Below are 14,253 nucleotides of genomic sequence, written 5' to 3'. Positions count from 1 at the left end.
GTTCTGCATAGATATATCCTACTAAATACATTTCACATATACACTTCACCATAAAACAATGATAGAATACATTGCACTTAATTTATTCATATTTATATTATAAACAAACATTTGAATTCGAATATGATGCTAAATCAATGATTAAGACAAAAGTCTTCCAACCATGACAGAACAATAAACATTAAACATAAACACTATACAACACTGCACGTTGTTAGTTCTTAACATGCTCTCAACACCGCCATTTCTTCGACTATGATCTTTTAACATTTCCAACTTTTTTTCCCTCTCAACATCACCACCGTTGCCGCCGTCCACCGCCACCACCACCGCCACGATGGGAGGACGACAACAGCACAAGTACTTATCACCATCAACCTGTATGTTTATCACCTTATTCTTCACATTTTACTCTTTTTTCACAAATGCTACTACTGATAACTACCTAATCGACTGCGGTTCACCTCAAAACACCATATTAGATGATGGTCGAACGTTTAAATCTGACCCACAATCCGTTTCCTTTTTGTCCACAGACGAAAACATATTCGCTACCTCAAATTCCCTCCCACAAAACTCTTCTTTACCTCTATACAAAACTGCACGAATCTTTGATAGCGAATCGGTTTATAAGTTTCTAGTCTTTCAACCGGGTCGCCATTTTCTTCGTCTTTACTTTTATCCTCTTCCTAACCCTCAATATAATCTCACAACCGCGGTTTTCTCTGTAAAAACAGATGATGGTTTAGTACTTTTGCATGATTTTTCAGCAACTGATCAAAGTTCTAATTCAAATTCTAATTGTAAAGAGTATCTCATTAATGTGACTTCATCTGAGTTTTCGCTTGTTTTTTCGCCTTTGAAGAAATCTTTTGCTTTTGTGAATGGAATTGAGTTTGTTTCGGCTCCTAATGAGCTCATGCCTGATTCTGCAACTGCGGTCTCTCCTCTCGGGGTTTTTAATGGAGTTTCGGGCTTTGATCTTCAAGTTGTGCATAGAGTTAACGTTGGAGGACCAACCATTAGTCCAAAAAACGACACGTTATCAAGGACTTGGGTGAGTGATAGTAATGGATACATGAAGTTTCTAAAAGGGGACAAAGTTGTTGCAATTGATCCAGCTGCAATCACTTATCCAGATGGTGGGGCCACCCCTTTGATTGCACCGGAACAAGTTTACTCATCGGCGGCTTCAATGGCGGATTCTAATGTCTCCATTGCTAATTTTAATCTCACATGGGAAATGAATGTCGATTCGGGGTTCAATTACTTGGTCCGCCTTCATTTTTGTGATGTTGTAAGTACTAGTTTGAACAGTCTTTACTTCAATGTGTACATCAATGGGTTAACCGGTGTTTCGGGCCTTGACTTATCGGCTCTCACGTCCGACCTAGCCACCGCTTACTACAAAGATTTTGTGGTCAATGCCTCAGTTATAACAAACGGGATGATCCGGGTCCAGGTTGGACCATCGGATCTTGAAACTGTGACCCCTAATGCCATATTAAACGGATTAGAGGTCATGAAGATGAAAAACTCTGCAGGGAGTTTAGATGGGTTGTTCTCATCTAACAACGACAGTCGTGGTGGAGGGCCCACCACGACTGTTGATGAGTCAATTGGTGTTGCCATTGGAATGATTGCGCTTGCCGTTCTCATATTTAGCCTTGTTCGTAGAAAGAACAAGGCTAAAGGTTGGGAAAAAGAGGGAAATAGCTTCACGTCATGGTTCCGTCCACTTAACGCGAGCTATTGTAGTAGTTTGATTTCGAGTAAGAGCAAGACTAAAAACGGATTCTCGAGTGTATTATTTTCTAAAGTTGGCCTAGGTCGATCTTTCACTTTTAACGAGCTAAGAGATGCAACGAATAACTTTGATGAGAGCGCGGTGATAGGTGTTGGAGGGTTCGGGAAAGTGTATATAGGCGAGGTAGAACCGGGAATGAAGCTCGCTATAAAACGAGGTAACCCAAAATCTTCACAAGGTATCAACGAATTCCAAACCGAAATTGAACTATTATCCAAGCTTAGACATAGACATCTTGTGTCCTTGATTGGCTATTGTGACGAAAACAAGGAAATGATTTTGGTATACGAGTACATGTCAAACGGGCCCCTGCGTGACCACATCTACGGGTCAACCCTACCTTCTTTGACTTGGAGACAACGTCTCGAGATCAGTATTGGTGCGGCCCGCGGGCTGCACTACCTCCATACCGGTGGAACATCGCAGTGTATTATACACAGAGATGTTAAAACGACAAACATTCTCCTAGATGATAATTTTGTAGCCAAAGTTTCCGATTTTGGGTTGTCAAAAACTGGGCCCGAAATGGACCAAACACACGTCAGCACAGCCGTGAAGGGAAGTTTCGGGTATCTTGACCCGGAATACTTCAGGAGGCAACAACTAACTGAAAAATCTGATGTTTACTCATTCGGTGTTGTCCTTTTCGAAATTTTATGTGCTAGACCAGCTCTGGATCCTACTTTACCTAGAGAACAAGTGAATTTAGCCGAATGGGCCATGTCAAAACAAAGAAAAGGCGTTATTGGAATGATCGTTGATACCAATATCGCGAAAACTATATGCCCAGAATCGTTAATTAAATACGTTGAAGCAGCCGAAAAGTGTTTAGCAGAGTATGGTGTGGACAGACCTTCAATGGGAGATGTTTTATGGAACTTGGAATTTGCTCTGCAACTTCAAGATGCGTCTACCCAACTCGATCCTATGGAAGAAGATGACACTTGTAAGGCGAAATTGAAGACTAATACAAATGAAAAAATCAAGAAAGATGATAACATGAATGATGACAGTGATGTTAGTATTCTAATAAATGATGATTCAGGTGTGGTTATGGGGTCTCCTTTGTTTTCCAAGATCGAAGATTTTGAAGGAAGATGAAACAAAGATTCAATCTTTTTTTGTGTTTGATGTTGATTATGTTTTTGGATTATGTAATTTTGATTATTTTATTAACTTTGAGTTTCTTTTATAATATGTGGATGCAGTCTAATCTAAATATTTTCGCCCCTGAATCTATCTATGTCACTCATTCATCTTCGTAAAATTTAATATTGTTTTGGTCAACATATGTGTTATTGGCAAAACAGATGAGTTCATGATCATATTATACTGATCATGGAAACCTGCTTTACTAGTTTCTGGAGTTTTATGGTTATTTTTTTTTTCTTCCAAAAACTAAAATCAAATTAAGATAAATCAAATGATCTAAATACCCATTCACTATTGACAATACAAACAAAACTCGTATACTCGCAAAGCAGCAACAGAATGAAACATCAAAAGGAACTCGCCACGTAGAAGCCGGAACGAGAAACCAACCGAACGATAAAAATCTATTGAAACCACAGCGTCAAGAATAGAGTTTTAAGGTTATGATCTGAATCATCTGATCTTTTGTATGATATTTTGTGACATTAACTGAACAATGAACACTCTCAAAACGTGCAGTGTTCAATGATTATGATCATAAAGTATCTAAAAAATATAGAAAATACATAAGTTTGGGCGAAACCTAATTAAGCCCATTTATTGCTGATAGGTGCCCATCTGGGACTTCATAGGAAGAGAAAACAAAGTTAACCCCATCTATCCTACTTAATTTAACATATGAGCATATGAGATGCAAGTTCTTGAACCAGTACTTATAAGTTAGTGTATCGTTCTCCGATAAAAACAATCTGAACGTTCCATTATATTATATTACTACTAGTTTTATGAGTCCGTGCGTTGCACGACATTTGTATAAATTAGTAGTCGATAATGTCAATATTGATATTTATCAAATTTATAATACAATTACAATAAAATAAATGAAGATCACCTTCTTCTTGTTTCCAATGACTAAGCATGCTACGAACTCATCCTCAATTCATCCAGAATAGGTGATGGCTGATTGGTTGATCAATTCCGGTTACACTGTCTTCGGAGTTCAGGTGAATATCCATATCGGAATAGCTGTCGGAGTTTAAGGAATTTGAACTAGATACGGGATCCATCTTGTATAATTAGGGAGATGATTTTTGATATGAAATAGATTATAGAATTTAGATTGGTACTCTTCAATACATAATTTATATATGTATATATAATATCAAAATTCCATAAATCACGGAGAAATTTTCGGAAGATGTCAAGCAAAGTTACAGTAACATATATGCTAAGATATGAATTAGCAGATACGCTAAGATATGAATTTTGTCTATACACTATTCATGCAATCAATGCAGTAAGATGTGTCTAGACTTAAGAATGATAAGCATATAATTTTCGACAAGAAATGATAAGTAAAACTCGGTAAAAACAGATACGGTCATAGTCCAGACTCACTAATGCATCCTAACAATTACCAGTTAAACACACTAATGCAAATTCTGGTTCCCTATGACCTCAAGCTCTGATGCCAACTGTGATGACCCGTCCAAATTCATTTGGACGAATACATCATTCATTGATTTCATAGTGTGGTTTTGACCTCTATATGATACGTTTTGTAAACATTGCATTCTTTTGAAAAGGTACACCATAAATGAATATATAAATCCAAGGTTTTCGACGTCTGATGATTTCTACGTATAGACAATCATCGTATATAATAGTTTCTAACAATACATCCGTTGACAATACAGTCAAATAAGATACATGGTGATGATTTTGTGAATGCAAAGTTTTCTCGAATAAAGCATGTATGACTCCATGCACATAGCTTGTATAACGTATAAGCAAACAGCGGAAGACTTCTAGGAACCTGAGAATAAACATGCTTAAAAGTGTCAACACAAAGGTTGGTGAGTTCATAGTTTTAATGTTGCGCATAATCTGTATATAAAGGTGGATCACAAGATTTCAGTTGTTTCATCCAGAAATGTTTATCAAAATATTCTACAAAATTGAGCACCCTGGTAACTAAACTTTAACGTTATTATAAGTACCCCTGTTTTAACATACATGCAACCAACATGTACAATACACGCAAACCAACGTGTACTAATCTCAAATAGCATACGTCTGTTTTATAGTTCAGGCTAGGGTTTCTATACCTGGAACAGACGGGGATGTCAAGCCCTATGGATTCATGTAACGACCCGGCTTTTTCGACTTGCTTTTGTGCTTTGTGCTTTCGCGAAACTGTGTATTTGTGCGTACTGTGCTACTTTATACTCTGGAATCTGTTCACACATGTTGATTACTTTCATTTATATGTTAAAACGTGCCTTTAAGTACGTAGGTTACTTAACTTGAACCCCGGAAGCTTTTATGACCGTTAGTGTCACTTGACGTTTTTAACGAACAGCGTACTGCGTACACGTTTAACTTTTGTCGTAACCGGAACATTTCTACTATGAAATATTAATTGTTATTTTATAATAACAATTACTTGGGTTTTTGGATGCTTAATTACGCTTAGTAATTTACTATAGCACACTAGTTAGTCTTGTTAGACTTTCCACCTTGTTGGACCTTAGCCCACCCTATAGTAGCTAATGGACTATTTAATTAGCCCAATTATATGTAACTAGTGACCCAATAATAAGTAAGACAAATGCCCATTTATTAGAGGGAACATGCTAGCATTATGTCAAGTATTATCCTTAATGTTGCATGGGATCCTAACATAAGCACCAACTTTAGACAACCATTAACCAAAAAGCAAAAAGTTGTCCCCCTTGTTCCCCCCATAACCCACGGTTTTGACACCCCCACCCTCACCTCACCACCTATTAATACAAGCCTTATTCCACCCATTTTACACTTGCTCTCATTTGCATTTCACACACACTTACTCTCTAATTCTTTCTCTAGTCTTTCTCTCTCTAAAAAGTGCAAGTATTTAATTTTTCTTCTTCTTCTTCTTCTTCCCTTCTCACACACGAATTCATCATCATCATCAAAGGGTCTAGTTTTTTAGCTTTGATCTTGATTACATCTTGTAGATTCAAACTTGGGTTTGAATCCTTTAAGAACATGGAAGATTCAAGCTTTCTAGCTTTGAATCTTCACCTACTTTGTAGATCTATATCTTTTAACTTTAAATCTTGTTATTTTGTTATAAAGATTCAAACTTGTGTTTGTAATCTTCATGTAACTTAAAGATCCAAGCTTTATGCTTCAAGATCTTCAAGAACAATCAAGATGCAAGCTTTCTAGCTTGGATCTTCATATCTTTTGTTGGATCTAAGTTTTCTAACTTATGATCTCATTATTTTGATATAAAGATCAAAACTTGTGTTTATGGTCTTCATATAACTTAAAGATCTAAGCTTTATGCTTCAAGTTCTTCAAGAACACTAAAGGTTCAAGCTTTCTAGCTTTGTGACCTTATAACTTGTGTGAAAGGGATCCAAGCTCTCTAGTTTAGGGTTCCATCACCTCATTTGACTTAGATTATGTTCATACTTTTTTGATTGATGTAAAGTTTGTAGCTTTAGTTGTAAATGTAACTTGTAATTGTGTTAAGACTAAGGATATGATGTAACCTTGGTTCATCATCCATCTAAGACTCTTAAATGAGTTGTGTTATTACTTGGTCTTAAAATATTGTGTATTGATGGTAGAATCTTGGTCAAAAGTGATGCTAAACCATCAACGAGTTGTACACTTGAAGCTACAAGCATCAAGGATGTGAACCGTGATGAGCATCAAGCACTAAGAACCCCACCGGAGCACTTGTTTACTGTTTTTAGAGATCTTCTCAGACCACCTAGGCTACTGGAAAGTTAATTTTTAGTTATTTCGGTTCGAGTAGATGATTTTCCGTTTAGGCCTCGTCTTAATCCAAGCTATGGTTTAGGATTTACGGCCCTCCGAAAGTCACTACGCCGTTGTAACGTTGTGCTGAAATTTCTGACCTACTCGCACTTAAACCGTCGCCATGGTCAAACGAAGACGAGTTAGGTTCTAAAAATTAGTCAGAGGTTAGGGGACACATATACGGAGCCATATCCACTGACTACGCGTCTTTTCGATTTGTATAGAGGTCGTAGCAGCTGACCAAAGTCAGCCTATTGTTTCGATCTCTATTCTTGTCAAACTTGCTTAGCTTTTATGATGATGAATGATGATGATGATGACACTTAAACTTATTTTATGCACTTTTAAACCTTTTGGGACAACATACTGACTTAGTAACCTTTGACTTAGGTTGACGACCTTTCGGACCGACTTACTTCTTGCATACTTTCATTATCGACTTTACCGCTTTTATCACTGTGAGTTATAGCATCCCTTTTTACTTATACTATTTTTGGGACTGAGAATACATGTGCCTTTTTATGTTTTACTTACTTGACACGAGTACTTAAACTTTACATATGTGTGGGTTATACAACGGCATAAAGATTCCCCTTAGCACGGTAACGTTTAACTATTGGTTTTTGAACCGGTAGATGCGAATATTAGATATGGATCCATAGGGTTTGACATCCCCACTCGGGCTAGTCGCGCTAGCATTTAACGGGTGTTTAATACTTCGAGGACATACGCACTCGCCAGGTGTACTTCTAGGGGGTGATATTTAAATTTACGTTAAGTCTAGTTACCATGTGCCCACGGTTAAACATATACTTTTCATACTGTTTGAAACACTGAAATCTCGTGGCCTACATTACATTACTGATTACAAACAAACTATAGCTCACCAACATTCGTGTTGACTTTTTAAGCATGTATTTATCAGGTGCTTAGACGTTGTTGCTACCGCTGTTAGACTTGCTGTCTTGGTGTTATAGACTTGCCGTTACAGACTTGCTGTGTTAGAATTCCGCTGCATAATCTTAGAGATGTCTCAATCATGGAACTTTTCTTTTGCATTCGTAGTTATGTTATTTTCAAATAATGACTTTGTAATGACCTTTGTGTCACGTTATCTTTTGTAAACGTTATCTTTTTATGAATGCAAACTGGTTTTCAAACAAGCATATAGTGTTTGACATTGTAATGATCCTGTTGTTGATGATCCGTACACGATGGTTTTGTACAGGGCGTCACAATCCATATATAACTACTCGCGCTCACCAGTTCTTATAACCGGCAATTACTAGTTACCAAAGCTAAGGGATTTTCAGTTCAAACTCAATGTAGAATTTAGTATGTACTTGTATCCATTGCGTTTAAAATAAAGTGCATGTATTCTCAGCCCAAAAATATAGATTGCAAAAGTAATTAAAAAGAGATCTATAAACTCAGCTTAGCAGCACATAAGGTCATTCACCGAAATATGACCGAAACTCAAAATGCAAAATAACCGTAGATCTCAACCTAGAGAACATATGTTGGTCAATACATGTCTAACAAGCTAGGTCAGGTCATAGTGTATCACAATCCTAATGCTCGAGACCGACATGTAAAAGTTAATAAAAGTCATCTCAAAAGTCAACCTGACCCAATAAGATCTTTAAATCTATACATGTTAATTATCTTAGTATAAGTCTTGATAATTGAACGAATTTATAGTTTATCAAACTCAAAATATTATTTATTTCAGGAGCTATATTATATTTGAATTATCATGACAATTGAAAATATTTTATTATTTCACATAGTTTTCCAATACTTGTAAAATCAGACTATAGTGTTTATAAAGCTTTAAAACCTGATAAGACAGTCAACTTTGGCAATTGTTCAACAAAACGAGACGTGCCTTATATAGAAATTCATTTACTCGATTAGTAATATCTAAAAATCTAATTTATCAATCTCATAGACAAGTTGTTTAAATATTAATTTACAGTTTCAAACACAATTTCAATTAACGTAAAACATAATTCAGTTGACCATATCTTTTAATCCGTTCATCGAAATCACGCGATTTCTAAATGAAAAGTTAATAATTTTTTGCCAGCTTTCCAAAAACATACATATCATATACTTTATATCAGTAGTATATGTATTAAATTCGTGATTCATCATAAACTGTTTAACGACAAAATTAAAGCATACAAGCATGCATAAACATATATACTCGAGTACTAGACATGGATACACTATTAATATATAAAAGATAAGATATGAATGCTCACGTATCAATATTGTGATTCAATATTGTAATAAAGTACGTAGACGCAACGGAGATGATAAACACTAGTTTGACTCACGAGCAATACCCTCGAACCATACGCATAATTTCCTTAGCTCTATCCTGCTCGCAAAACCCATTTTGAAAACATGCGAGCAGAACCTCATCGTAGTATTTTATGTATAAATAATAATAATACTAATACTACTAATAATAATAAGATTAATAATAATATTAATCTTAATAATAATAATAATAATAATAATAATAATAATAATAATAATAATAATAATAATAATAATAATAATAATAATAATAATAATAATAATAATAATAATAATAATAATAATAATAATAATAATATAAATATAGAGAGATATCGATATAGATTGAGAGAAGTGAATGAATTCGGAGCAAAAACTGCGAGCTTTATAGATGTGGCCTGGAACTGAACCCCATGCGATCGCATGGGTTTCATGCCCATTTGCCATGCGATCGCATGGCCAGCTGGTACGCACCCAATATGTTTTGTTTTCTTGTTTGTCGGCATATTTTCACTGTAGCAAATAGTACTGTAGCAAATAGTGTGTACTGTAGCAAATAGTGTTTACTATAGCAAATAGTATTTACTTTAGCAAATAGTGTTTTAATGTAGCAAAGTCGTTTTCACTGTAGCAAATAGTGATTTTCGGAAGAAAAAAACGCTGTAGCAAAATGATTTTTACTGTAGCAAATAGTGATTTTCGAAAACACTGTAGCTTTTCGGGTACTGTAGCAATTCGAAAATACCGTAGTAAATTAGTGTTTTACTTATTCATCTTAAACGTTTTAGTTAACTTATCTAAATATTAATCGAATCAATAAACGAATGTTACTATCGTTTACTAAATAATTTGAAATTATATATATGTATATATCTTTATTTAATATACATAAATCAGTTTTTAAATACACATTGCAAGTTATTTATGAATAATTAATATTCCAACTTATTGTATATATATATATATATATATATACACAAATAGATGTTCGTGAATCGTCGGTCAATATTCAGAGTTAACTGAATATATAACATTAGTTCAAAAATTTTGAGAATCAATATTACAGACTTTGCTTATCTTGCCGAAATCATATAAAGATTAAGTTTTAAATTTGGTCGGAAATTTCCGGGTCGTCACAGTACCTACCCGTTAAATAAATTTCGTCCCGAAATTTGAGTGAGGACGTCATGGCTAACAATAAAAATGTTTTTATGACGAATATGAGTGGATAAATAGATTTTTATCATTATTGACTAATATAGATAAAATGATTCGATTATGTGAAGCGTACGAGTGAAGCTATCGCAAAAGAGTGAAAATGAGTAAATGCAGATTCGACTTAATCGGTGACGTAGTCACGGTTGATTTTCGGAATTTAAGGGATTTTAGAGGAAATCTTCGTAATTAGATTTGGTTCTTCGGTAATTAAGGAAATTAGGATCTTCTTTGGTTAAATTCAATGATCTATTTCGATTGCTCTGTCGGATGTTTCACTATAAATCCACCCCTTTTATTTCCTTACTTCCACATCTCCCATCATCTATACTTTCTTCTCCAATTCATACTTCTAAAACATTTGTCAATATGCTTGATCCAGTTCTGATCCTTGATATGTTCCTAACTGTCGCAACAATTATCCTTCTTTTTCAACTTCCTCCGGAGGAATCTGTTTACTTCTATTTCGCTCTTGGGGTGGGTGATTTTCATAATCCTTCCTTTTATTTGTCTTTCCATAATTATTGACATCTACGGTTAATGATCTTTTTCGTTTGCTGCGATTTATACCCCCTTTCTATTTCGGAGCTTCATGCTTTTGTTTTCTTTTCGCAAGTAATGGTCCAAAATTCGTAGGTATGGAGTTTCGAATTATCATAATATACAAAGTAGAAAGGAAAGGTAGCAGCACGATTTGATTTGTCAAATTAACAGAATATCCGGAACAGACCGAATCATCAAGAAAAATATTTTCTTGATAGTTTAGAGATTAAATAGAATGAAAGAGTTATGTAACATGGTTCATGATGAGGGTATGATCTGTGAACCTTTATCACGTTCCATTAGAAACTCAGCATGACTTATTGTAATATAATCACGTTGATCAAGTGTCATTATATTATACTAACCCATGTTTCAATTCCCAACACTACTTCAAAAACATTCATATTTTAAATTCGAATTTTTCAGATTTTAGAAAGTAAAACAGTTTTCTTTATGATATAACAGAGATATCGCGAAGAGATAAATGATTTCAGATAAGAATAGTTGTGAAAATATCTTCAGAAATATCGAGGATATTTATAATGAAAGATACGATGATATCTTAAAATTTCTAATATCGAAGGATGATGAAGAAGTTTTGTTCGTAAAGCAGAAGTAAGGTATTTGTTAATGACTTCAGCAAATACTGAATCATTTGGATTCTATGAAGGCAGGTTTAGTCTTTGTGATTTGTCCACAGCCTTCTTCATAGTTTGCTCAATCCATTTTCCAGTACCAAACCTTCTCTTTTTTCGAGCTTTGGCAACACACTATTCTTTATCATTAAACTTTTGGCTGTTAAGGTCGTTTACAGTTTTTGCTGCTTCATCAGCATTTTTCAAAATTCAGGGTATTGATTCATAGGCTGGGTGCTTTTCAGAATTTCAGAATTGAAGATCATGATTCTAGGAGATAAATGTTATATGTATACATATAACTGTTGATGTAGAAATGCTGTGAGATTCGAAATACTGATTGCTGATTCTCGGTAATTGGTATGGCAATTATCGTTACAAGATGCAGATGAGTAGATGATGGGTTTTCAATGAGTACATATAATGATTTTTCAGAGAGGTTTACGCCAAAGAGTAACGAAGTTGCTGGTAGATCTGCTGATAATGTGGTGGAATATAAATGGTTCCCCGGTAATGACGACGAAAGAGCAAACGTGTATGTCAAAGTTATAATGAGGCTTATTCGAATGAAAAATCGAAGTTGATTTGCTGGAGGTGTGACAAAACTGACTACTTTGAAAAGAAGTTGCAAAGTTATTTTCGGTAATAATAATGTCAAAGGATCTAGCACATTTTTTAATTCAAAGTATGGTTTTGTAAGATGTGAAAATCTAATAGTGATATCTTCTGTTAAATCTTGACTCGGATTCTGATCTGTCAAAAATCAGAATGTGTAATCGAATTTGTATGAAAATGGTTGTTATGATTCTTATGAAAGAATGTATATCGCTGTGAATGTAGTGAGTATATAGTTAATTATTCTTGAATCAAAATTGAAGAATGTACAGTGTAACATATTAATTGTGAACTTATATATTTTCCGGGTATTACCTACCCGTTAAAAATTTCACAAGTAATATTTTGTACAGAAGAATTTTACTACAGTCTTTATGAAAATATATATGTATATTTTCTTCGGATGTAATACGGATTTAATGAGTTAATATACTATTAAACTCATTTGATTTTCGGATGGAACTAGAAATAAATAATCTCTAAAACATTAGAGATTACATAATCTTCGCGGAGTATTTCACTAATGTAATCGATACTTCATTATTTATTCTTATTGATATTCCTCGGTGAATGATGTTGGTGCTCGTGGAATTCTTGTGAGTTTCGCAAGGTACGAATGATGTTTTCTGGAAAGTTTCAAGTACATAGAAAATGAAAGTGTAAAATCAAACATGTATTTGAATAATACACTTGATTTATTATGAAATTGAATCTATTAGGTCGAAGCAGAGATTATAGTTAACGATTGTTAAGTCATTAACGAAGGATGTACATCATGGCATATTAGTAACATGAACTAACCGAGTAGTACCTACCAGTTAATATTCATACGTAATAGCTTAGTACGAAAAGATTTATTTTGATTTCAAAATTCATATATATATATATATATATATATATATATATATATATATATATATATATATATATATATATATATATATATATATATATATATATATATATAATATACATATAATTTCTTCAGGGGAAATGAGTTAATACTTCATAACTCGTTGATACAATATACGCGTTGTTGATTTGTGATGATGTTGGTGATTATGGAACTGGCGGAGCTTGTGATGTTATAGGTGCTGCTAGTGCTGACGATGCTGATAGTACTGACGTGCTGGTGATGCTGACGGTACTGTTGATGCTGCTTGTTTAACAAATATAGCTTGTAAATCGTGCACTATTCCTGTCAGGGTTTCACTTTTTCTATCCGCCCACTCATCTAATTTACAATTTGCACTAGAATATATAATCTCCAAAACTTTTAGAAACTACATATTCTCTGCAGAATATTTCTTCGATTAAGTTATGAATCAATACTTCATCGTTTGTTGTTGTTGGTATTCCTTGGTATCTACAAGGCGTATGACGTTACTGCTCGTGGGACAGAGTGTGAAGTTGAGGTTTGCGATACGATTGTTGTTGGTGGTGGTAATGGTACTGTTGGTGTTGTTGTCGGTGGTACTGTTGATGCCGGTGATGCTGCTGGTGCTTGTAACCTTTGCACCATATTCTCCAAAGCCACTACCCGAGCGCGAAGCTCGTTGACTTCTTCTATTACACCGGGATGATTGTTGGTTCGGACGAGCGGATGAATAAGATTCAGAATTTGAGATAGTATATTATCGTGACGAGATACTCTGGAAATGAGAGAGAAAATGGTGTCTCGAACAGGTTCACCGGTAAGAGCTTCAGGTTCTTCGCCAAGAGGGAAATATGGTGGATGGAAGGGATCACCTTCTTCTTGTCTCCAATGACTAAGCAGGCTACGAACCCATCCCCAATTTATCCAGAATAGGTAATGGCTGATTAGTTGATCCATTCCGGTTACACTGTCTTCGGAGTTCAGGTGAATATCCATATCGGAATAGCTGTCGGAGTTTAAGGAATTTGAACTAGATACAGGATCCATCTTGTATAATAAGGGAGATGATTTTTGATATGAAATAGATTATAGAATTTAGATTGGTACTCTTCAATACATAATTTATATATGTATATATAATACCAAAATTCCATAAATCACGAAGAAATTTTCGAAAGATGTCAAGGAAAGTTATAGTAACAGATATGCTAAGATATGAATTAGCAGATAAGTTAAGATATGAATTTTGTCTATACACTATTCATGCAATCAATGCAGTAAGA

General features: G+C 34.6%; 1 protein-coding gene across 1 annotated transcript; it reads left to right on the top strand.

The window, feature by feature from the left end:
• Positions 1-337: 337 nt before the first annotated feature.
• On the top strand, positions 338-2,908 carry LOC139889224 (probable receptor-like protein kinase At5g61350). Its single transcript, XM_071872187.1, has one exon. The coding sequence runs from the start codon at positions 338-340 to the stop codon at positions 2,906-2,908; it is 2,571 nt and encodes an 856-aa protein (XP_071728288.1).
• The last annotated feature ends 11,345 nt before the right edge of the window (positions 2,909-14,253 follow it).

Source organism: Rutidosis leptorrhynchoides, chromosome 2 (genome assembly GCF_046630445.1).
Source record: "Rutidosis leptorrhynchoides isolate AG116_Rl617_1_P2 chromosome 2, CSIRO_AGI_Rlap_v1, whole genome shotgun sequence".
Classification (NCBI taxonomy): Eukaryota; Viridiplantae; Streptophyta; class Magnoliopsida; order Asterales; family Asteraceae; genus Rutidosis; species Rutidosis leptorrhynchoides.
This window is presented reverse-complemented; position numbering and strand designations above follow the sequence as displayed.